We start from the raw sequence: 27,559 nt of genomic DNA, 5'->3' as shown, positions 1-27,559 counted from the left end.
TAATTTTACTACAGAATAATTTTAAAATTAAAAAATGATATGAGATGATAGACAACAATAATGTAACAGTTATCATTTGTTTTGGGTGGTTGATTTAATCATTATCATTTTCATCATTAATTAACAGATTACTTGATTTTAAGAAATAAGATGAATTCAAATAATGTCAATTTACACAATGTGTATATGTATATGGACAACTTTCTGTTGGTCTAGTAATTGTTTCCATGAACAGTCTATTTTAATGTTTAATTAATAGAGAGCTTTATCTTAAAATGTTTTCATCTAAATCTTTTTAATTTTTGTTCTCAGAATTTGTTTTTCACTCTGAATCAGTGAACAAAACAATCAGTAATTAGAAGAGATTGAAAAAATCAGCAACTATGAAAATCAATAGTAAAATTAATAAAAGATTACATATAATGTAAAAATTATGAAGCATTAGATAAATGATAAATGTTTGATATGCTAGCTAGTTCCATTAATCATATTGGTCATGCTTTTATAACCATCATTTTAATTTCAAAGATACACAATTTTATATTGTAATTTATAGATTTGTTTACTGATACAGAAAGTTCTAAAATATAACAATAAATTTAGCATATCAAAATATTCTTAAAAATTGTCTTAAATGGCAGTGTAGTAGATATGGATATTTTCTTATAATTTGTGATAAAATTATGTATTTTTTTTAATAGAAAATAATAATAATTACACTAGTGCAGAATAATAATCTTATTATAAATATGTCCATAATAATAATCATTTATTTTTACATTATGTAAATTTTGGCTATGCAGAAATTTAAAAATAAAACACATGAAGTATAAAGATATAGCAGAGTTGAAGATATTAAACTCACATAATTGAACAATGTTTATTGATATATATGAAAGCATCTGTTTGGATATAAAATCTAAATTGAAGAGGCTTTTAAGAATTTGAAATGCTCATAATAAATACTATAATAATCTAGTTCACTGTGATTCATTTAATTAGGATATATAATAGAAATATTATTTTTTCTATTAGAATTAAGTTTGTAATTTTTAACAGTAATTGTTTTTATTTGCATATACATATTTGTAACAAGTTACAAATTTGCTCATTTTCTTGCACTTGTTTACTTGTTTTCAGTGTAAATATATAGTGAAATTTCAATTTATTAGTTAAATATTTTACTTCTTATCTAAAATTTTTATCAATAATAATAATTCTGTCATTTGAATCAAAATTAAAATCTCCTAATATTTCCTGAAAATCAAAATGAATCTTGATTCTTAGTTGATATCCTAATTCTAATTATTTTATAACAGTTATTTTACAGCTAATTGTATGGCTTTTTATTATTCATTTATACAGTTGAAGTAAAATTGGCTTTAATTTTATGTATCTTTAATCAGTTTTATGTAATACAGGAAGATTCAATAAGAATTGCAGGATTTGAATTTGATGTAATTTTTTGCTGAGTGCACTGTAGTGCCACTTTGTACACAGCTGTGTTCTGTTGGCTTGAGAAATTCAAAGTGGAGCATTACACAGTTCAACAAAGTGTTAATGCTAAATTTCTTGACAAAATCTTCAGTGACAAAGCTCATTTTCACTTGAATGGTTTTACTAATAAGTTAAATTGTTGGAATATGGGGACTGAAAATCTGTGTGTTACTAAGGAAAGGCAAATGCATTTGTTGAAAGTGACAGTTTAGTGAGGCTTGTAGGTGAGAGATGTTATTGGGTCGTACTTATTTGAAAATGAAGATGGAAATGCAGTCACATCAAATGGAAACCGATATCATGACATGATCATCAACTTTTTATAGCCAGAATGCTGATATTGATATAGTTCCAGCAGGATGACGTGACATGATCCTGAAGATATAGAGGAGGATGAAAGCTGAAGTACTTTCATTTTTAATTGTGTTTCTTCTATATGTGATGATTAACTGTCATCCTAATAGTTTTATAATTTTGTAAAGCTTAATGTTTGGTATTTTTAATCTAGAAATTGTCTTCTATACAAAATAACACATTTATTGAAATATTTTCTTAATTTTTTTTTGTGCTTTATAGTTTCTGAGTTTATACATTTATTCTTGAATTTTTATAGAATAAATACAAAATTATTACATAGAATGAATATAATAATTTAAAATTATCATTCAAATCTATATTTTCTAAGTATTCTTTTCAAAAAAGTCTATCTTTTGAATTTGTTTTTAACCATTTTATTTTTCTAATGCCCTCTTATACACCCAATTTTGTTTTTACATGGTAGATATGTTTCTGAAGAACCTGTGTATAAAAAAAGATACTGTCCACATGGAAAATTGTTTGACCTTAAAAACCAGTAAAAATAATACAATAAACTAATTAATGTAATAGGACCTGCTTAAACAAAATATTTCAATTTTAAGTAGTAAATTAGAGGAAGGACAAGTGTAACATGTCAGTATAATTTAATCTTATAATATAATCGAGATGGGTTGATGATGATGATAATAAGCACAGAGCCCAAACGGTTAGAAGTTGCAAATTGAAATTTGGTACACAGTTAGGGTATGTCATGCGAATGTACACTAAGAAGGGACTTTTGGAAATTCCCCCATGGAGGAGAGGGAAAGTTAAGGATTACTGTGAAGAACTGAGTTTTTACTGTACTATTTTAGATGCGGTTTTTTGCATTTTTGCAGGAAATTGAACATATTTTTAGACCCATTTAAAAATTCTCTAATTAGCCTTGGAAGAAAAGGAACCTAATTCTTGCACCCAGTGAAAACGGGTAAGATTGGCTATGTAAGATAACCTTTGTAGTTATATAAATGAAATTCTATAATGTAATAGAAAGGTTAGAAGTATGAAATTAACTAATCTTAACATTTGTTCTTATTTTTTGCCCATGCAATGCTGGGTTCACCTGCTAGTAAATATATATTTGCACAAATTTTAATTTTATTTTATTTTTTATTCAAGTTTTTTTAATTAAACACTAAAATGCCTTTGGCTTTTAACACCAAATAGCATACAAAACTATCAGAAGAAACACAGTTGTACAAACAAATTGTCAAATGTCAAATTAATTTTTTCTGACTGCTTCAATTGTAAGATAGAACAAAATTCGGATTGTTGCTTAACATGTTCAAATAAGTTATCAAAATTTAATTGTTTTTTATATTTATTTGAGCATGTGTAGTAGCCTTAAATGCAAATTCTAAGAATTTGTAATTTTGAAAAGGTAAATTTTCTAGAGAAAAAACTGTGAATATTTTTTTTATTAGAATTAAAATCAGTTAAGATTCTAAAAAGGAAAAGTTATTGAAATATGTTATATCTAAAAAAATTCATGTAAAAACAAACTTCGATATATTTAAAACTTGATAGCAGTTAAAACGAAGATATTAAACTCACATAATTGAACAATGTTTATTGATATATATGAAAGCATCTGTTTGGATATAAAATCTAAATTGAAGAGGCTTTTAAGAANTTTCTTATTGTTGTTGCTATTAAACACTATACTCATTCTCTATGAAATGTGTTTTTGATATTGTATTTTGGAGTGAATAGAACGAATTAATTAGATTTACATTGATTTATATGGAAATAATTGCCTCGGTTATGTCGGTTTCGGATTTCGCCGATTTTTTTCGGACGGATTATCGACGAAAATCGATGTATTACTTTATCTAATTGAACAGTTTTTCGAGCATGTATTATAATCTTCAAATTGTTATTTTGTGCATGCTCAGTCAAAATAAACTGTTTTAAATAAAAGCTTGAGGTGAGAGTTCATTCAAAAAAGTAATTTGAAAGAAGAAAATGTTAGTGATAAAAAAATTATATTTTTTATACTTATATGGGTTACACAAGTAATGCCTTTTAGTGAAGAAATTCAAGAATATTTTCACCTAACAGACAAAATTTTGGTGCCATTCTGTAGAAAAAGAATTACACGTTGTAACCTATAATAAGTATAGTATATCTAGTTATATCTGATGGGAAAGCAATCAATTTATTATCTGAAAAATAAATAAAAACTAAACCCTAAATAAGAATAATTTAAGAAATGATCACTCAAACCTCTCAATGGTTCTTTATTATTAATAGAAGAGGTAATAAAATGACAATATAAGCATTTTGAACTGTTCTAATTTACGGTTCTTCTTCAGGAGTAGCACAGGAAAAAAAAAGGCACAATATAAATTTACAAATCACAAGAGAACAAATACACATTTTGGTTTTTATATATTTTTTAAGTTTTGAATAACTTTTCTGCAATAATTTAACGATTTACTGTTATTGTTTCTATCAATAAAAAAATGTCTTTGTAATGTTTCTGTTACACAAAATTTAATAATTCATTGAGCTGCAATTTGAAAAAATTGTAGACCCATAAATTCCCGTTGTCATCCCTCTGTCTGTCTTTTCTTAATCTTGAGAACGAAGTTAAATAGGTGAAAGCTGAGACTTGAAAGATTAGGGGCAGGAAGCTCCGATTAACTATATATATGAATGTCTGGTGCAAACCAGAAGTCATGTTATTTCAATTCAAAACTTTTCCCCTGAAGAAAGCAGTTAATAGATAACTAGCATGACTCTATTGGTAAAGGAAAAGTGTGATGTATATGGGCAAAACACTACAGTACTAATTTGAGGTGGAGAGCATATATTTTGAATTTAAAATATGATTAAAAATTGCAGCCTGGTTTTGTGACGATGTCACAATAAATACTTGCTTGTTGTGTAATAAATTAAATTTGAAAGACATCATTATTTGCTGAAGTAATTCATATTGATATTAAGTAAAGCTTCAAAAAAATAAAAGTACTTAGATTTGATTTTTCATTAACATTTAGAATTTTGTTTCACTTTATTATCCATGAAATCTATTTTGAGTTGAATTTTATATAACTATTACACAGGGTGTTTCAAAAGTGAGACAAAACTTTAGGAATGGATTCCTTATATAGAGAAAAAAATTAAGTTAGAACAATATGGGTTACTTTCTTTTTGAATTAATTAAACATTTTCTTCTCATCTTAGATATTATAATCAAAATTTTCATCTCCCACCTGACTACACCTTAGCTTGTCATCATTAAGACCTAAATGTGCTCTCAAGTTCCTGGCATAGTACATATTTTCTGACAAGCTACCATAAATCTATCAGAGTTTTGGCATCATCCATTACAGTCAAATATGTCAGACTTCAAAGGTCTGCATAAAAAGAAGTCCAGTTAATGGTTTAACATCATTCTGCCTATATATGGATACACTTTTACCAAATATGTTTGCAGGAGTTTTGGATTTTTATTGCAGCAAATAAAGGCATTTGATTACACTAAAATCTTACTGGATAAATTTTTAATCAGATTAATATACTGTATACTAACAAATAAAATAACTACAATAAAATTTATACCCATTCAGGCCCATGTTATAACTTATTTTTCTTCTCTTATTAGGAAGTTTTGTCCTGTATTTTTGAAACATCCAGTATAAATTTTATTGTACTTATTTTATTTGTTAAAATTTTTAGATTAATATACTGTATATTATCTATTTTTAAACAAAATTAAGGAGAATTTCAGATAATTATCTTGAATTTTAAGACAAAGTTTCCCTAGTATTATAGAAAGAATAGTGGTTAAAGTTACTTTGATTTTCTGCTGTGGAAATTTTGTTAACCAGTTTCTAATGAAATTACCTGAAATTAATTTTCTTAGAAGAAAACTATTACTAAGACAAATGTAAAATCTCTCATATTTATTAATTTATGTTAAACTCTTTCATTTCTAAGATGAAGTAAAATAATGACCAAACAGGACACGATACAAAGATTATCAGTATACAAATTTTATAGTTTTTAACAACTTGGTTGTTGTTAAAAATTATATGTTGAATATGTTATATAATAATATTTCAGATAAATCTAAACCTATGATGATGATCAATTTTTTATATCTTTTTTATAGATATAATTTGGTTTATGGATGTTTATATTTGTTAGATTGAAGCCAAACGATTGCCAGATTATATTGGGTTATATTAATAATAGCATTAATGTAGCCTGATATAATCTGGCAATCATTTGGCTTTCGTGTAGATATGGAATAAGATGATGTCATTAGTTAAATCCTATGAAATAATCCTTTAATGATATTTTCATTATTATTCCATTTAATAAAATATATAACTTAGGCAACCCTTATTAAAGAATAATTTATTTACTTAGTTATGTTAACAGTGATTATCATCTGCCTGTAATATTAGACTTATTATAACAGTAACGGAATTATTGTCTGTTTAGGAAATTGTCGTCATTTATTGACTCGTTTTTATATGGGGAATGCATTTCGAACCATCTTGTCCCTCATCAGTCCACTTTCTGATGAGGTATAATGTAGTCATTGTCAGAAAATGGACTGATGAGAGACAAGATGGTTTGAAATGCATTCCCCATATAAAAACAAGTCAATAAAAGATGATGATTTCCTAAACAGGCAATAATTCCATTACTGTTATAATAAGTCTAGTATTACAGGTGGATGATGATAGCTGTTAATAAAACTAAGGAACAAATAGACATGAAGCAAATACAAGAAATAATTTTTTACTACAGTGAAACCTGCTAATGTGGTCACCTGTGTAAGATGATCACTTTGAGCTGGTCCCTTCTAGTGGTTGTATTAGCAGGTTTTACTGTTTTTCATAAAGTAAGATATCAAGTATAGATTTTTTTTTATAATAATGCTTTTAATTCTTACATTTTAAATGTTTAATTATAACTTATTATTATATTAAAGTGTACTGTTCAAATGATGATGTAAGCCAGAATATATATTTAATTGTGTTTTTAATTAATGAAATATATTAATGTATATTTTTTTAATGCAAAATATTCTTATTTATACAAGCATTAAATTTAATTGGTAACATTTACTATCCAGTGCATAATTTCCACAACATAGAAAGTTAAAAAAATAAATAATTCATTCAAAAATTATTATTTTGAAATATCAGAAAATTGCCTTTATCATTATTTTCATTACTTATATTTCATGCAATAAGAATAATTATTAAAAGTGTCACAAATTTAGAAATATAGAAATAAAAATATTAAATATTCAATTTAAAAATATTCAATTTGTTATTTAACATAGTAATTTAATATATATATATTTTTTTTCTTTCTTTCTAAATAATCAATTTAAATTTATTCTTCACCACAGTTCAAATTTGCAATAAGTTACTTTACAAAAAAGGTTCAAGTCCTTGATCCTTTCATTTGTTTCTCTAGAATTGAGTCAATGATACAGAAAACTATTGGTAACTAATATGAAGAATAAGAATTTTTTGTTAATTACTTACACTAATAAAACAAATGCATGTTTTCCTATTGTAAAATATAACTTGAAAGCAAAAATAAAATATATATGTCTTAATTTTAAAAAATATTCTGAAAATCATGTCCTGTAAGAATTTGTGTAAATTAACTCTGCATGATTCCAAGTGCTTATTAAAATAATTAGAGCTATAATGCTATTAAAATATTTTTATTATTGAATTCTATTTAAATTTACCAGAAGAATTTCAAAAATGAAAATATTTATCTTGATTTTGATCTATAAAAATTTATAATTGAATTTTCTACACATGAATTATTTCTCCCTTAAGTGCAGTAATTATGAAGCATGCATTGCATTGAACTTTCTAATTTAAGTCATTAGAATAGAAATTTTCAAAGTTTTAGTAGTTTCCAAACTAGGATGTAATAAGATTTAAAAGTATGAGACATAAGAAAAAATTTGTTAATAAATAACAGTAAGCTCAAATTTATTTCAGAATTTGTTTTATATTTTTTTTAAATTATTAAAATAAAAAAACATATGAGGAGATTTAAATATTATTTTACATTTATTTATTTATTGTTAATAAATTTGAAATTAACATTTTTGCATTCCTATTTAATATATATCAGTTTCATATGAATAAAATAATAATAAAATTTAAAATAAGAAATATAAAAGCATCTGAAATAACAAAATTTCTCTGATGATAAAGATTTTTTAAAATGTGTTCTACCCTGTGGGCACTAAGAGGGTCTTTTTTTCCAAACTGTGTAGATTCAGCCAGGCCCACAGTTCTAGTGGTCAGGTGGTGAGGGATGGGGCCCAACATATCTGAAACAGATTGAACATTAAAAATTTCCAGGGATTTGATCTCAGGTCCCTAGAGCTGTAGGCTGATGCAGAGCTGTACCAAACAGTTTTGGTGTCCGGGGCAATCCTCATCCCTTCCCTTAGTTACACCTCTGGGCAAATGCCTTAACCATCTTGAATATCTGATTTCAATGTTTAAAGTTTATAAATTCGTATGTTCAGTTTTTAAATCACAGAATTTTCTTCAGAGTCTACATTACAGTAAAATAATTTTCAGTTTAACATCTATAGAATTCTAATTAAAATTTTAGATGATAAAATAAACAAACTGTGATAAAATCAAATATTTATTTTTAATTTATTTACATTTATGAAGATTTGTAAAAAGTCACTAGAAATATGTTTTATATCCTATTTCACTTCATTTGAAAAACAAATTTTTAATTATATATTTTTAAATGAATTTTTATAACTAAAAGGAATTTATCATCATGAAAATTAATACAAGAATCCTCATTTTCTGAATACTAGATTTAGGTTAATTTTAATTTTTGCAAAGGAAGCAGAAACAAGAAATACCAGGTCAGGTATAAAAATTGGAAATTTATTTTTATAAAATATAGAAAATGTTAGTCATTTTGAAGTATTTGAATAATTTTCGAATTAAATATAAAATTTAGTATTGCCGATTAAGTTCTTTGAAAATTTTGTTTTAAATTTTGGATTTTATATAATCTCCAATTACTTTTACTGTTTACGCAGCTATTTATGAATTTTCTAACTACAGTTTATAAATAGATTCTAGCAGAAAACTGAAATTGATATCAAAAACATGAACAAAATATATTTAGATAATTAGGAATAGCTTAAAAATTTACCTAATGAATAAATAAAATGACATTTTATCAAGTCAATCCATGTAACTATATTATTATTTAGTACTGTATACAAAATTTCTGCCTTTCTTAATCATCTAATTTTCAACTAAACAGAAAAAAAAATTTTTTTGTTCTGGTTACAACAAATTTATAACTGGGTAACTTCATCTGATTTTTCATTATAAATATCATTTATTGCTTTTTGATATAAGTGCGGGGATTTTTTCCATTATAGAATTACATTGTTAGCCTAAGTAAATTATTAATTTTGCAATTAAGCGCAATGGTTTCTAGGCCAATTATATTGTTTGTTTATGCAATTTAGTAATTATTTTAAAGGCAAAAATAATAACTAAATTTTTTTTGATACCTTTACCATAATGATGGACCATACTTGTATAATTATAGATAGTGTACAGTATGAGAAATTACTTTCTCATTTAGAAACATGTATTTCTTTATCTACCATTGCTAGAATTTTTGATAAAAAAAATAATTATTTGACTAGTTCAGAATTCTTTCAATTTAAATAACAAAATTTTTAATTTTTTTAAATTTTATTCTGTAAATTGCTATTTTTTTCTTCTTTTTTTTTCTAAGTTTTGATTTAATTATTAGTTGCTGATGTAGAAAGAATAACCATCTTAAAGAAAATCAAAAAAATATAAGACTAAAAGTTTTAAATTGACAATTATATTAAAACTTTGATATAAGCATTTGTTTATAATTATCATTTTGGTTAATTTATAATAATTTTATATATTCCATTTAAAGTTAAATATTTTTAAAATAATATAGTGATGTGACATTAAAAACAGTATTCAAGAACATTGTTTTGTTAACAGAGATGTTAAGAGTTTGTATGGGGCTGAGGTAGAATGGGCCCCTTTGCCTTTTTTTAGCAAATAAAATACTGTATGTGGAATGTTCCTTCATTAATAAAAACTAGTCTTTAAAGCTTTTAATTTTTTGTTAATAAAAATAACATTAATTTAAAGGGACAGGTAACACTACAGCCTCTAGTTCCTTCTCAATGGTCCTGTTTGTTAGATATATTATACTTAAAGTAATGAAAAAAATTTTTCAAAATTATCTTTAGAAGAACAGGGAAAAAAAATCAAATTTCACAAAGTAAAAAAAACTCTAATGAATCATAAGTTTTTAATTAAAAAGTCTGTAAATTCTACAAATATAATGTATATTTCAATTATTGTAATTACACATCAACTAATTAAAACATATTTCTGACTATTTTACATACACATTTAAGCATATGTAGATTGTTTTTATTCAAAATATGTGTGAATGATTTCTTATTGTAACTGAATCATAAAATAGATCTAGTGACAAATTTGTGTAATCAAATCTTCAATAATAAACAAAAAGTTTTAATGATATTTATATTCAAATTGCTTGTAGCTCTGTAGTAAAGAATAACCATTTTAAAATTCTTATTTTAACATTTAAAACTTTAAATGATAAAATAAGAATTGGATAGTTGTAAATAAGAGTAATATGATTCTTTAAATGAATGCATAAATAGTGATGCTTTATATACTATGTTATTTTATTTGAGTTTATTATTTATATACATTTGTAATAAACAAACAGTGGTGTGTTATCCTATGAGCAAAAAAAGGCAATTGCCTGGGGCACCCACCAACAGGAGGCCTCGAACCAATCTTTTATAAGAAAATATTCCCCCAAAGAAAAAAGTCTGAAGTGAACACTAAATGGGGCCCTATTTCAAATTTGCTTGTGTTTCATGAAGCTATAATATGCCACTGTAAATAAATTGCAAAAAATATTAATATATATATATACTTATATAAAATAATTTATATTTTTTATATGTTTTTTGTCCTTTTTTTTATACATTATATTGTCTTGTCATTTAAGTTTTATTTTACAGTTGTATTTTTATTTTTTTTTAATGTCTTCTATCTTTTAACTTGGATAGCATAACTTGTATAGCTTTGAAGTTAAAATTTATTTGTTCAATTAAAATGTTAAATAACAAATCATTGTTATCTACTTAAATTAATAATTACTAAGTTTATAATCATTCTGTTATGTTATTGTTCTGTTTATACATTTAACTACTCTAAAGAATTATCTTCATCAAATCAAGAGAAATTGATCTATTGTAAAAATAATATTTTTGTTTTTTTATTTTATTAATGCTAAAAATAGCTGTCATTAAATAAATTGTCTGAAATAAAAAGATAATTATAAGTAATGTAATTTAATTTTGATATTAGAATTTTAATAATAATAATATATTCTGATAAAGTAATTTTAAAGAATTAATTTTATTTTATAACTGTAAATAATGGATTAGTTTTTGCAATTATATTTCACATTTAAGATTGAAAGAAAACCCTAGGCAAATATTAGTTATTGGTATGTGTAATTATTGTAGGAAAAAAACACTCCATTGTTCTATAATAAATAGTAATAGTACTTTATAAGACTTACATTCTTACATTTTTATTGTTATTCACAATAATTTGGATTCTAGAAAGGAGGGAATGTATTTTTATTATTTGCTAAATTTTTTGGATGACACAATAAACCGATTTTGAGAGAATAATTCGAGATTCACAATGGAGTAAAAAAAATTACAATTGAACTAAAAAAATATTTTGAATTAATCTCTCAAAATTGGCATTTCATTACAAAAACTACATATTTTGAAACCGAGAATTTGATGATGCAATTTGCTGGTTAAGTTGTGAAATTTTTTTGAAATAATTTAATCCTTGAGAGATTTTTCTGTTTTTTTCTTCTTAATATTAAATATAAGAAAATTATATTTACTTAAATTTTGAGAAATTATGATGATTATGCAACATTTTTGCATAACAATATTTTTTGTTTTTTAAGTATCGAAACCTTCACCGTTCTAAATTTAATTTCATGGAGGGAAGGCAAACAACATAGAATGAATAATTCCCTCTTAAAGGCAACAAAAACTTTAAAAACTACATTACAGATTTTGACATTCACAATTTATAAATAGCTTAACATACAGCAAAATACACCACATTTAAAAATTACTACTAATTACTTGGATAATTAAACTCTACTTGTCTGAAATAAACTATGTACATGTTTAATGGCACAAAATATTTTTGAGTATTTAATTATATACAGTTATATTATGAAGACTATTATTTTCCAGTATATAATTTTCTTACCGAATTGTCGATAACGCAAAACATTCATCACAGTTGGAAAAGGAAAAACATTATTGACTAGTTCTTAAATATTTTACATGCCAATAGGAACTGTTGATATGGAACGTAACTATCAGATTTGTATTATATACATCTACACTGATATCAACTTTCAAGTCTTATTTTTAAATTTTTGAAACAAAGAAATGCAAAAGTTCTATTAATTCATAAATTGTCACTTACTTGATCATATCTACTTTGAAAGATGTATAAAATATAAATATATACAAAATTTCAGATGTAGCATCTGAATTGTCTCAAACATCTTTTAAATAAATTAGTGCACAAAATTTACAAAGAACACTTGATGAAATCAGAACAGAATTCATGCAGTCTGATCACATTACTGCAATGTAAATTGTCAAAATTGATAGATTTCCGTAGCTAGGTGTTAGGTTTTATAGAAAATATTTTCATATACATACTTGGTTTTCTACCCATGTCCAACACGTTTTGCACTTGACATAACAGCAATAATAATACTTGCACTGACAATGTTCTGATTTTTGTAATCTATAACTCATGTAACCCCTGCCACAGCACATAGAATCACAGTTGTCTGTTCCTTCAGATGTAGCATTGCACAGTCTATAAAACATACATTTTATTTAAATTAATTCTGAATATATATAAATTCATAAATGTTCCACCACTTACAACTGACTTTTATTCAAAATACTTAGTCATAAATCAATTAATAACAATAATGAGTGTTCAATTTTTATAATATTTTATGTACTGTAATCATACAGATTTTGAGCTTTAGTTCCATTGCCTTACTGCCTATATTATTTGAAAAAGAAATGTCTAAATTTTCCTTAATTAACAATATAATTTTAGGAAATTTATGAATGATTAATCATTTCATATATCAAATAGTTGTAAGTAGAGAATCATCTGTATATAAACTTTAATTATTTCAGGAAATTTACTTATACAGAAAATATATAATGTAGAATAATTTAAAGGTATATATTAATTTTTAAACTTTTAAATAAAAATAAATTAAGGAACTATATTTTAAAATTAGAAAATAATGAAAATTTTGAGAATTAATGAATACCATTTCAGCAATTTAAAAACAGTCTTAGTTGATTTATATTCAATTTAACTTCATAATATCAAAACCTCAAATTTACCTTTCTGCTTAAACTAGAGTCAATAATAATAAACCAAAAACAAAGGGCTAAGTGCTTTGGACTGACTTACTCATCTATCTTCAGACTCCATACCTGCTGTTTAAGCTCCTATTCAAATGTTTTTGCTTCAAAAGAGTATTCAAAAAGTCCAAAAGTGCTTGGTGGTTTGTTGTTGTTGACTGCAGTTTAAGCAGAATGGTGAAGTTCTTTTTTTATTATTATTATTATTTCGTTACTCTGTTTATTTACAAGATTATATGTAAATAAACAAATTGATTATATATAATTTTTTCAGTTATAAAATATTTAAAAAATTATTATTAGTTAAATTATTTGATGGATTCTCTTCTACTTCAAAGTTAGTTTTAAAAAAAAAATAATTTCACAAATTCTAGATCCTGTGTTATTTTTTTTTAACATCGTCTAAAAGTATAAAGGAAGAAATATATTTCTTTATATAAAAGCATGTGTAGCAATGCAAAGCATGTATAAAAGCAGATATTCTCTCCTTCAGTTATATTCAAACTGGTTTTTTGGAACTAAGGTTCTGTGCAAGCACCCTAAATTATGAGAATGCCACACAATTTTTAGTGAAATAATGAAATTTTTATTTCATTATTTCACTAAAAATTTCTAAATTATATTTTATCTAACTGTAAGAAGAATTATTATTAGAAAATAAAAATAGCAATAAAGTTTTCCTCACTAGTCCTTTATTTTTTTTAAACTTTATTGCTTGTGGTTCTGCATAACCACTGCCTTATTTATAAAGAAAAAGTATAATTTGAACATCAAATATAATAGTTTTAAAACATGCAATAAAAAAAATCATATTCATTGAAAAAACAAAATTTTGACTAGTAAAACATAAAACATATTTTAAGGTGTTCTTTTAAAATTGTCAGATACTGTTTTTTCTTAGTTGTTTAATCATGTATACTTGATTTGTGCTTTATATCTATATATATAAAATTGCTTGTCCTGACTGACTCATTCACTCACTGATTCATCATCGCCCAGAGCAAACCACTGAACCTAAAGAGGTGAAATTTGGTACACAGTTAGGGTACGTCATGAAAACGCTCACTAAGAAGGGATTTTTCGAAATTCCCCCGCGGGGGGTAGAGGAGAGGATTAAGGCTTAACCGGAAGAACAGCTTCTACTGCACTATTTTAGATGCAATTTTTTGTTTTTATCTGCGTTTTAGTAGGGTATGCCATGGGAATGCACAATAAGACGGGATTTTTCAAAATTCTCCCGCGGGGAGGAGAGGGAGAGGATTAAGGCTTAACCGGAAGAACAGCTTCTACTGCACTATTTTAGATGCAATTTTTTGTTTTTATCTGCGTTTTAGTAGGGTATGCCATGGGAATGCACAATAAGACGGGATTTTTCAAAATTCTCCCGCGGGGGGAGAGGATTAAGGCTTAAGGCTTAACCGGAAAAACGGCTTCTACTGTACTATTTTAGATGCGATTTTTTGTTTTTATTTGCGTTTTAGTAGGGTATACCATGGGAATGCACGCTAAGAAGGGATTTTTCGAAATTCCCCCTCGGGGGAGAGGGAGAGGATTTAGTCTTCATCGAGTACTTAGATGTATTAAATTAATAACATTTCAGACATTGTTATAAATATTTTTATCTATTTCGATTTTAAAAATGTTCGAACCGTTGTAAATTTGAATTTGTTATTGTATATTGGTTCGATTATAGAACGATTGTAAACGTTCCAGAAAATTGATCAAATTGAAAATAGTTCGTTTGATTCTCGGCAATTCTCATCATTCTCAGCGGTAGTTGTTATATAACAATTACTATGGTTGTTGAAATACTGAATATAAATGGGGTTTGCTTGCAAAATTTTCGCGGGCGAAGTCGCGGGTAACAGCTAGTCTTTTAATAAATTTGTTTATTTTAGGAATATTATTTAACCTTTTACAATAACTTATAATTTTCTTTTTTTGAAACATACAAATCTAAAATTACCTATAAGTTTATTGATGTATTCATGACACATCAGCATGAATGAATTTAGATATTCTAATGAATGACCTCATTATTTATTAATTATGTAAGTAGTTCATTCACTAACAAATTCAAATTTATGCTGTTTACTTTTATAGTATATTACATATTCTTTTCTTAGTAATATAAGGAATGCATTCCTAATTTTCATCATAAAAAAATAGTAGTAGTAAGTTATATGTTAATTGTAATTGTTCTTTCAGCATTTATTCTTGAATGTTAAAACTAATGTAACAACACAATTTAAAATTACTTCTACATGTATTTACAAAAGGAAATTAATGTCAAATTTAAAGCCGGAAAATGTCAATTGTTTTAACAGGTACAAAATCAAAAATAAAAAGATAAGCCTGTAAATACAATACTTATAAATAAGTGCATTACTTTCCCTGAGATTCTATCATTAGAGTCTAGGAACAGGTGAATTGTAATTTGAGAAAAACCTATTATAGTGACTTATTTCTATTTTTAATCCCTAATAAATCTTCACCTAGTCTCAGTTTACTTTTATTAATTTAGATAAAGGTAATCTTGGTAGAAATTTAATATTTTCAAATTGAATTTCCTTAATTTTATATTTTAAAAATGAAGTTTGCCCTTGACAATACGAGTTTCCAGTAGATCTTGAATTGAAAAAAAGAAAAAAAAATCTTAAGATGGTTTCTAAACAGCGTTGGAATTTGTACGTAGTGTCATTGAACAATTTCTTTCTTAGAAAAGTTACTCATTGTAAAAAATTTGTTACACAAGCTTTAGATTTATTCATATGCATAAGGGAATTTTAAAAGTAATAATTACATGCACGCTTTAATGTACTTATGTAATGTAGAGCTATAAATATATATATAATTAAATTCTATTATAAAAATCGGATGATGAAATTTTATATAAATCTATTCGTATAAATTCATATTTTATAAATAAATTAGAAATAACTCTGATATGTTATTGTTGCGTCACGGTACTGTTATTTTGAGAAGAGGGGTGAAAAAAGTAGCTTCTCGTGTTAAACGTACAAGTTTGATTCCCCCCTCAATAACGAGGGGGTGACAGAATTTAATGATACGAAGGACATTTAGAAGGAAACTATTGTTTAGATAACGTAACGTACTCCGCTCTTGCGTCATAATCGATATATCTATAGTCAAACTAATAATTCTGTGCTAAAAAAAAAGGGCAGAAAAACTTTAACGTACCTTCCTCTAGTTCCATAAGAACCTAGTTTATGATCTGGAAGGCAATAATCTGGAGATTTTGTAATATAGATCAGATCATCGGCACGAAACATTCCCAGTTGCTTATTAGTGGGTACGAGCTTCCGTCTAGTGCCAACCAGACTCGACGTAACTTCATAGGCAACGTGATATTTTCTCTTTAATCTTTCGGCAACATCTATAAAACTCGGCAACGCTTTCCAACAGGTTTTGATGCTGCAGGAACCAGAAACTCCGTGACACTTGCATTGATCCCGTAAATTATCTCCTACCGCCTGAAAAAGTACATATGTGTTACTTATAAAAGCTCGATTTTTGTAAAAAATGTGCAAAAAAACAATTATCTAAACGCCCCGCGGGCGTGACACTGGGTGGTCTGCAGGTGGTTCATTTATTTCTCTTAATTGTGGAGGTAATTCTATTATCCGGCGCGGTGAAATAATTAAAGTGTCACGATAACAATTATTTAATATGTCTCACGCTTCTCGGAACTTTTGGATTAATTTGTAAAGCTATAATTTACCAAAATGACCGTAATGTTAGAGAGGTTCCTTCAAATATTTGTTTGTGGTGGTAGTGGCATAATTTATCCCAACAAACAACGGAATATTTGTATAAGAAATCTCTTACCCTTCTTCCAGCTTTATGGTTATGCTTATTAACTTCGCTAAGTATAGTTTTCTTAGATGATCTCATGTTCCAAGGGGCGTCGACGAAATCTTTCGCAAATCTTAGTCCAAATTTTGTATTATCTGAACATCCACCCCATTTAAAATCCCCGAGAGGTGGTTCGTGAGGCACTTGACCACAACCGCAAGATAGTAAAGTCCCATCACTGCAACCTCTTGCAGTTACGTGAACGACGGAAGCGGAGGATAATGCGTGTAGAAACGCTTGCTCGCGAGTACCTAGAACGAAAACAAAAAATTGAATTTCATGAAGGAATTTAACAGGTTTAATTTGATCTTTTTTTTTTTTAATTTTACCTCTCGTTAGATCGGGAGGAAATTCCGGAGCCTTCGTAACAGACGAACAGTTCCATCTCCGGTCCGAAAAAGTCGACTGACACACAGTCATAGTAGATCTGGCAGCGTTCACTAAATGTTCCATTGTTTCTAGTTGACGCTGGCAGATTTTTATTTGTCGACCTCTTAATCCGAACAATTTCCTTCCTTGAACGCAATGGATTGTTTTGTTCCAGGTTAAATTTGATTTTGCTAAAGCTCTGCAAAATAATTTTATAAGTCTTTTTTTTTTTATTCATATTTTTTCAAACTTTAGTTTCGTCGCGTCGTTTCGCGTGCCGAAGCAACGCGACGCGACAATAGTCAATGACGCGTGAACGGCAAACTAGATTACGCCATCCGATTCAGCTCATCAATCTCTTGTCGTACCGGAATGCAAATTTATTAAACCACTATGTAAAAATATCTACAGCTGTATATTTAAATCGATTCTTTTGCGGAAATTTCTGTACTATTTTAGACCTCGGTACCTTTAAAATATTCATAGCTTAATTTTGTTCTGTATAAAATATTAAATTAGGTAATTTTTCTTAACATTATCCTAATCATACCGTACTCCAAAAACTTGTATTTTCGTTTATATTACGTCGTCTATTATCCGGATATATCGATTAATCATATAAATCGCTCTTTTTTGCTCACTTTTCCCAGAATTACTCGGTTCTTCGCTCCGAAACTAATAGAAATGTCAACTAATGGAAAATTATTACAAGGATAATAGCTTCGTGTTGATTTTAATAGCTCAAAATAGAATAATGCACAAGTAGGTAAGAAACAAAATTGCATTATGTACACTACTCAATCGATAAAAGATGAACGAAGCGATATATATATATATATATGTGTGTGTGTGTATTTTTTTACAATAAAATCCAATCTTTAAAGAGTACTAAATAGGTTATAAAACTGCGGAGACTTCAATTTTTTATTGATTTTTAATAGCGGAAGAACCGGATAGCAATACATAAATTGCATTAATTTATATAAAAGTAATTTGCCTTCTAAATTTTATTACAGAATGTGCAGACTGTAAGATGTGTTTAACGGAGTTTTATGAAATTATCTTCAAGTTCATTCGTCTGAAACCAGCACTTGCACTATATATAAAAGAAGAGATTGCCGATTATCAATAATAACGATCAATCATCGCTAGTAACATGTCAGAAAGACTAATCTCTCTTGTTGTAATATTTAGCGAGGCCACTAAACCTGTAATTTCTTGCATTGTAGTGCATATTAACGTTCTAGTTTAGATTAAAAGAGCATAAAAACAATCGCATATAATACTTGGTGGCTTTTTTTTTCTGTAGAAAAAAAAAATAAGGTGAGTAGTATTTTTACCTTTAGGAATTTAAAATCTTAAACAACATCCAATCTTATTCTTAGCTTTTCCAAACTGGAAGACTTTTTCATAGTAGCAATATTTTTTTTTTTTTTTGGGCACTCGTAGTTATGCCTTAAGACATAACTTTTTTTTACTACATTCTTGCATACAGACGTAATCTTTTTCACTAATAAAAATTCCAACTGAAGTCCTTTTATTGTAATAAAGCAGACCAACCGGCCCAACTAAACCGGCCTATCAAGAAAACGACAAGATCCATCTTTATTCGAGATTTGAGGAACGTGGCCTATCAAATAGCTACCAGATCCATCTCAGTTAGGAATTTCGGCTACTGATAACGTAAATATATGGAAGGAACTTCGAAATCATTTTTAAAATGTTATTTTTTAGACGCTACTTGTTTAGCTTCCTTAAGGTGTTGACGTAATTCGATTTTCCGGTTAAAACCGCTTAATAATAGGTAAAATTCCTCAAAGTTCTTTACGCAACACTGCAACGAGTACGATCTGCATATTTTGAAATGCCAATATCCTTTATCTGTGACGATAAAACATTATTTTTTGTGATAAACCCTTGAAAGTCATATCCGGCACGTAGCCCTTAAGAATGGAATCAACTGGTTGAAGGACAGGTTGGCCGAAGGCGACGTGCAGTCTCGAGCGTGCGATCTCTCCCGTATCAACAGGATTATTAAATCCGACACGCTGTCCTTCACACTATAATCATTTCATTAATAATTATAATATTGTTATATCGTTTAACTAAAACACCTATTAGTTACTCTTCAGAATGAGTTGTGAAGAGCTTGTAATCAGTAACACAATATGGATTTGATGCTATGGTTAAGCTCGAAAGTCCGTTTCTCATGGAAACTTTCTGAAACAATCCTTATTTCCGATGACAAGGGATGTCTTCGATCCAGATAACCTTAATGACTTCTCGATCAACAAGCGATCACATGTAACTTAAACCCAATACAAATATCGCCTCCTATCCTTTACTCTCCTCAAAACTGTCGAGTTTGATGACTGAAGGAACTGAATCTGTTACTGTCATACATGTTAAAATTGCCGGGATTTGTGAGTAAAGGTCTATCAAATTGAATCTTTCCTTTCGTATGACTAAAAAATGTTTTGTTAGATTTATATCTTTTAACCAAGTATTATCGCGGGACTGCTTCGTTGTATGAAAAATAAATGACATGAAAATTTCATTAGTTTGATTATTATTGATTCAGACACGTAGGAACGTTCCAATTTTCGAAGGGGTAGTCTATGAATGAAAAATGAATCAAGCGTTGGAATTTTTGGATGAATCTTTATCAAAATTTCAACATTTTTTTTTATTAGAGTTTAGCGATCTCTGCTGTTGTTGTAGTTCAAATAACCCTAATACACATGGCTCTTACTTTCATTTTATTCTATTATTTATACGACAGAATATGTTAAATTTTTTATATGTCCTACAAGAGGATATAGGTGATATTTTAAAGAATTAACTCTAGAAAAAAAGGCTTTAAATATAAAAATAAATGATTAAAATCAGTTTGTATGCAATCCTAATAAAATAGATTTAAGTCCGAAAAGATATAAATTTCGTCCTCTGTTTGTTACGTCATAAAAAATAGAATCTTAATAAATTATAATTTTCTTAAAAGCTAGGGAAAGTAACGGGGGAAGCGACTCAAATAACGTGACCCACAATCCGATGAATGACTGGTAGACCTTCTACCACGAGTTATACAAAAAGTGGCAAGCTGAGGTTAGATATTCTCTCTTTTTTTTTCCCGTTGTTAACAGGTTTAAACGCATTTTTACAGCGACAATTATTTAACCGCTAATAGAGGAAGCGTGTAATATAAAGCATATTAAGCGTTACGAATTAATTTTGACAAATTAGTGAATGCCAGTCAACTCATCAACTCATTGACCCTAAATTACCATATACAATAATTAAAGGCGACCAGCTGTCTGTAATTCAAACATAGGGCATGTTTATCTTCCGATGACAGAAAGAACGATAAAAGACATTCTAAGGAACGAGATGATGAAGATGTAGATTTAATGAAGTGACGACGTCTGTTACAAGTTGACGAGAGGTTGACCAAAGATCAGTTAATGGCTTGTGAAGCAGGTGTTTGTCCACCTGATGTCGTGGGAACGGAAAAGAAAAATTAAAGCACGACAATCCCAGCCGTTTACTTTAAATCCTTAACGGGACGGTGTTTATTTCATCGAAGTGCTGGGAAGAAGAATTAGATGAGGAAATACCCGTACATAATAGGATAAGATTGTTGGTTAACTTGCTCCCTTCAATCTCGTCTTTTAAACTGATACGAAAGGATGTGCGATCCGCTCTTGGTTAATAGCTAAAGGAAATTGTTCTTCGCCGATTTCCTGAGTTCTGATCGAGAGTAATGGACACAAATTTGATTAATGGCACCGCTCGTTGCATTTTTTAAAGCCGATAACACGTTTTTAAAAAAATGCAAATCGATTACGTTAAGTAAACGAAGAAGAAAGAAAAGAAAAAAAATTATTAAGGTTAAAATCCAGTTGCTGCACCAGTCGAGTGTATGACATTAATAACGAAGGACGCACGTTGTAACTTTTCCTTTAACTCGGCTACAGCGGTATACGATTGGAAGTAAAGGGCTTAAACGAAGAAAAAAAAAGAAGAAAAAAAATTTAACTTCGATTAAGTCGCTTATTAAACAGGTAAATTTTTCCTCCATTCTAATTTTAAAATTACAATACGCTATAAAAATTACGACTTTAAGCTAAAGTAACATCGCGTGCCAATTGCAAAAATATGTGGTTACTTACAGCCATTGTAGAGCCGTGATGTGTCCTATAAATAATAGAGGGAATAGATAAACGTTGCCGAATCTCATCGTGGACACGTGCTTCTTGCAAACTACACACTTCCGGTCACTACTTGTCTATAGAGCGGTCGTCACGTGACTCGGCGCCTCCAATTAGGGCGCGGATAGTTACGCCCCTTAACCATTTGCAGCTTTCGTTCGTATAATCTAATATCTACTCGAAACGTGATTGGAGAATGGCGATTAAAAAAGATTTTTCAACGTATTTTAATCGCTTTATTCATTACTACCCTTTACGACTTTATTCGCTAGTAAATTTGAAAATTCTTCTATACGTAAGCTCACGTATAAACGTTTTACTGCATATGTCACACCGACGCTTATGCGCAAACGCATAACGAGCGCGTGCGAAAAATGACGCTCGACAGCTTTTACGTATAATTTAATAACCGAATTTTTACCAAATTTTTAAAAGTATTATTTTTTAATACAAAATTATATCAAAATAACTCGAATTGATAACACTAGATGGCGATATCATCTAAATGGAAAGTCGGTAGGCGAATTTGAACTTAAAAGTAACTTTTTTTATAAAGAGGAAAATTAAAAAGGAAATTAAAGCTTATACTTAAGTTATTTCGAGAATTTTTTATATAAAAAAAATCGAATAAAACTACGTAATTATCGAATTATTTCGTAACTCGACATATTTTTTAATGCGAAATTTAGCTATTGTTCCGTTGCGATCTATATTAAAATACATTGAATCGGTCACGAATGGCGGTAGAAGAACGAGAGCATCTGATCGACTAACTAGAGGGAAAAAACAAATTAAAGCATGTCATTAACATGTTGCGTTTTAGATATATAATAAGTATGTTTGCTATTATTTTCTCGTTAAAATAATCGTGCAGCTTTACTATCGTGACCGCGACAGATGCTGCTACAATTTTATAAGGATGAAGCAACATCGACAGAATTTTCATCAACCCCTCTAGCTGTAATTTGTGTATCCTGAAAAATACGTGTCGGGGATTTCAAAATGGAGATAGATCTAAAAGATTTCTATCCAAAGATAGTTAAGATCACAAAATTTAATCTGTATTAATTAAACGAGTGTATTTTAATTCAAGATTTGTTTAATTAATAGAAAATACGCGAGATACATATTAAAACCGTACGGTTATAATGATTTTCTGTGTTGTAAGCTACCTTTTTTTTGTAATTTGTGATTAATCCCCGTTCTTTGAAGTGTCTTTCTATTGAATTAACAGACGTACAGTCTAAGCTAAGCTAGTAAACGAGGCAATTTGGAGATACCAGATGGGTACAGGCTAGTACCTTGTTAATTTTTCATTATCGTAATCATTTTTCTATGTCAAGAAAGTACAAAGTGTGTAACTGACTAACTCTTTTACATCAGAAACTAGCTTTTCTTGTTCTATACAACAACTATCCTTTAGTTACTCGCATATGTTATAAATTTCACTAATTTCCGACGACAGTTATTGTACTTTAGAGCATTTTATATGCTTTACAACACTAATAAATTTTATTGCTCTGCACATCAGATGATACAAGTTTAAAAGTACATTATTTCCTAAACTTTGTAATGCTATTATTATGTGGGACGTATTCAGACCTACATAGTCCTACGCTAAATTCGGTATATTTTATTCTCCATTTAATTTACAAATAACTGAGAAGACTTAAAAAAATTAACATTTCCTGTATTTTATTTATTTTATCTATATAAAACAGGAAATTAAATTAAACAAATTTGAAATAAAACATGCTTATTTAATTATTAATTTACGTTTCGCTTATTCGGCATAAATCATTGAGTTTATTCTATTTAAAGCGATTAAATATTTTATTTATGTACATTTATTTATTTAATAATAGGATATTTATTATATGAACATATTTAAATATAAACTTGCGATAGGAGCCAACTTAAGAACTAAAGAAATTATAATGTATATTAAATTAATTTACTTAAAACTTGATTTTTTTGTTGTTTGTTTTATTAAGAATTCAAAATTATAATTTAAATGTTTAAAAATTTTTTTTGTTTAATGAAGTAAAGTCTGAGACATACCCTAGAATAAAAATGGAACAATGTTCCAATTACTCGCACTTGAAAAACAATAAACAGTATCTACTAATATGTATCTGATGTAGAACACATTACGCAAATGTTCAGCACAGTAGTAAGTTTCTTATTTACGCCTTTTCTTAATTATTTTAAGCTATTAATCCCTAAATTATTTAACAAAATGATCATCTGTCAGTACTTAAATGCCATTATGATAAGCATATTTACTTAATTATCATCATTCCATTCGTTTAAATTATAGCTTGGAAAAGTTGTTAAATATATATTTACTGTATAAAATATCCATCCAGGTATTTTCTATCCTCCTTTTCTTCATTAACCCTAATTTTTTCCCCCAGAATTTTCCTCTTCAACCGAAATTAACAATGACATCTTTATTATCTAGACATCTCTTTCCTCAATATCTAATTATAATTAAACGAGATTTTCGAGTGTCCCGAGGAGGAAAAGGGGTAATATTCCAAATTTCACATCTAAACTTCAATCTGAAGGTTAAATCGACTGTAAAGATTTTAATTAAATCCTCGTAGGTCCTTGTCGAATGTTTCTGCAGTTGTGCGGTGAATTACTTGCCTAAAGAAATTTTGCTATAGGCTACACGAGTTAATGTTCTCTGACGTGAATTTGTAGTTAATTCCTTCGATAAATCATCTCGTAAACGAATAAATTTACATTAGATACATCTCCCTCGGTTTGGTTCTATTTACATTGTATATATATACTTGTAGCGATACGATATTCTTAAAATAAATAACATAAAATATAAATCATATCGAAATTATAAATCATGTGTAGAGATTACTGTGTCACTTAATAAAATTTCAATAGAGATGGGAACTAACATTGAAACCATCTGGACAAATGCAAAAAATATATTTAAAGTTTCTGTTTTCTTCAATAAAATTGTTTGATTTAACTATAGATATATATTAGATTTACAAAGCTATATTTTATTGTAAATATTCACCGTAATATTTAAGAAATTTATGAAAATTTTAGGAAAAGTACAGTAAATATTCCATTAAAGCAAGTTGTACTGTATATCACTTCCTTGTTTATGCTGTAAAAATATTGCGTTTCCCAAGTGACGGACAGTTTATCTGTTGTGTTCGTCAACACAATTCTATTTAAAGTGGGAACTTATTCAGATTTGAAGCTAACCAGTCGTATAAGTCATGTGTATATACACGAAAATCCTGTATCTNATTTTATAAGTCTTTTTTTTTTTTATTCATATTTTTTCAAACTTTAGTTTCGTCGCGTCGTTTCGCGTGCCGAAGCAACGCGACGCGACAATAGTCAATGACGCGTGAACGGCAAACTAGATTACGCCATCCGATTCAGCTCATCAATCTCTTGTCGTACCGGAATGCAAATTTATTAAACCACTATGTAAAAATATCTACAGCTGTATATTTAAATCGATTCTTTTGCGGAAATTTCTGTACTATTTTAGACCTCGGTACCTTTAAAATATTCATAGCTTAATTTTGTTCTGTATAAAATATTAAATTAGGTAATTTTTCTTAACATTATCCTAATCATACCGTACTCCAAAAACTTGTATTTTCGTTTATATTACGTCGTCTATTATCCGGATATATCGATTAATCATATAAATCGCTCTTTTTTGCTCACTTTTCCCAGAATTACTCGGTTCTTCGCTCCGAAACTAATAGAAATGTCAACTAATGGAAAATTATTACAAGGATAATAGCTTCGTGTTGATTTTAATAGCTCAAAATAGAATAATGCACAAGTAGGTAAGAAACAAAATTGCATTATGTACACTACTCAATCGATAAAAGATGAACGAAGCGATATATATATATATATATATATGTGTGTGTGTGTATTTTTTCAAACTACCTTTTAATTTTTTATCGAATTTTTTTCTTATATATCCCACCTTCGTTTCCGTGCAAAAAACATGTAGATAGCCAGTACAAAACGTTAAATTATTATATTTTATCCATTAAAATATTTAATAATTATTGTAGTATGGTATATATAACATATATAAAGCTTCGAATATAGAATTAAATTGGAAAATCTAGAGTTGAATTAATATAAATGGGATTTCATAGAGCCGAAATGTTTCGAAGTAGCTAAATATTATTAACTGTCGAAGATAATTGTGAATTGTGTTAAATCTTCTGCCAAGTTGAACAAACTGAATTAGGAAAATGTTTAATTACGCTCTATGGATATTCAATACAAAGTTTTGATGCTGTTTCAATAATTAATTCCGCTCAAAGTAACTTTCACAAACGTTAAAATATTTTTCGATGTTTCATAAACAATGATTCATTGCATTTATAAAACTAAATGATTTAAATTTAAATTCTTAAAAAAGCACGAATAAATTTTACGCAAGATTTGCGTGATGTGTACCTACGTGATTTACATCACGTAGGCATACTTCAGAATGCGTAAAGTTTGTCGGGACGAAGCTGTCATCTGTAACGGAGAAAATAATTTAGGGAAAATTTTTCTACCCAAATTAAAGTGATTGAAATTAAGCGTATTGTTACATAACAATAGCATAATCATATACCATCTTATACTTACCAAGAGGAAGTAACTTGGAGCTTGATAAGTTTTGCCAGTTTAAGACGTGTCTTTGAATATATTTTTTTAGTCTTTTATCTAAAAATACTTAAAAGTACTGTATATATTATGCCAGTTAGAAAGGGAAAGTTTATCAAAGTGATACTTTATTGGTGCATTTAAGTAATCTGCTGGCCATATAACGCGGAATAAGGAACATAAAGCACTATTTAATATAATGAGTGACATAAATAAGGCAAAATGTTCGTTTAACTAGTTTTTTAATTCTTATTTTTACTATTGTTATAGAATGTCTCTTCAATTTCTTTAATTTACTTTTGTTATTTTGCCAATGTTAGTTTTTATGTCACCGTCCCAAGTGACATCCGTTCCCAGTTCGATTTTCACTTGGAACGGATGTCATTCTTCTCATGTGATCCTTCTCAGAATGAAAAATGTTTTATGTATATNGGGAACTAACATTGAAACCATCTGGACAAATGCAAAAAATATATTTAAAGTTTCTGTTTTCTTCAATAAAATTGTTTGATTTAACTATAGATATATATTAGATTTACAAAGCTATATTTTATTGTAAATATTCACCGTAATATTTAAGAAATTTATGAAAATTTTAGGAAAAGTACAGTAAATATTCCATTAAAGCAAGTTGTACTGTATATCACTTCCTTGTTTATGCTGTAAAAATATTGCGTTTCCCAAGTGACGGACAGTTTATCTGTTGTGTTCGTCAACACAATTCTATTTAAAGTGGGAACTTATTCAGATTTGAAGCTAACCAGTCGTATAAGTCATGTGTATATACACGAAAATCCTGTATCTATCCCATATTTTAATGTTTTTTGGTTCATTGACCCGTTTTATTAATCGTAATAAGACAAAACCTACGTAACAGAAGAGTGTTTAGTTTTTAATCCGGGAATTAAACGGGACGATCACGTGTTGTAGAAAATTATTTTAAATATTTAGCAAATGTGTAATTTAATTCAGAAATTATAAATTTCTTCAACTAAGAAGT

The 27,559-nt window shown here is 28.0% G+C and overlaps 1 protein-coding gene across 4 annotated transcripts in view; it reads right to left on the bottom strand.

Moving 5' to 3' along the window:
• The window catches only part of LOC111628547 (protein Wnt-11b-1-like), a 45,955-nt gene extending 23,976 nt beyond the window's left edge, over window positions 1-21,979 (bottom strand). Inside the window, exons 1-6 of one of the 4 annotated variants that reach the window (XM_023372365.1) lie at window positions 21,853-21,979; window positions 17,288-17,882; window positions 16,640-16,932; window positions 12,240-12,866; window positions 10,916-11,013; window positions 10,530-10,823 (exon numbers count right to left, since the gene is read on the bottom strand). In XM_023372365.1, coding sequence (XP_023228133.1) covers window positions 12,692-12,866; window positions 16,640-16,932; window positions 17,288-17,882; window positions 21,853-21,920 — 1,131 coding nt within the window. In that variant the 5' untranslated portion in view covers window positions 21,921-21,979 and the 3' untranslated portion in view covers window positions 10,530-10,823; window positions 10,916-11,013; window positions 12,240-12,691. Of the gene's footprint in view, window positions 1-10,529; window positions 10,824-10,915; window positions 11,014-11,403; window positions 12,867-16,639; window positions 16,933-17,287; window positions 17,883-21,852 lie in introns of those variants that run through there. The other 3 variants (XM_023372366.1, XM_023372363.1, XM_023372364.1) reach the window with 3 other exon arrangements.
• Between the last annotated feature and the right edge of the window lie 5,580 nt (window positions 21,980-27,559).

This window comes from Centruroides sculpturatus, unplaced genomic scaffold (genome assembly GCF_000671375.1).
Source record: "Centruroides sculpturatus isolate CEXI.00-Female unplaced genomic scaffold, Cexi_2.0 scaffold217, whole genome shotgun sequence".
Classification (NCBI taxonomy): domain Eukaryota; kingdom Metazoa; phylum Arthropoda; class Arachnida; order Scorpiones; family Buthidae; genus Centruroides; species Centruroides sculpturatus.
This window is presented reverse-complemented; position numbering and strand designations above follow the sequence as displayed.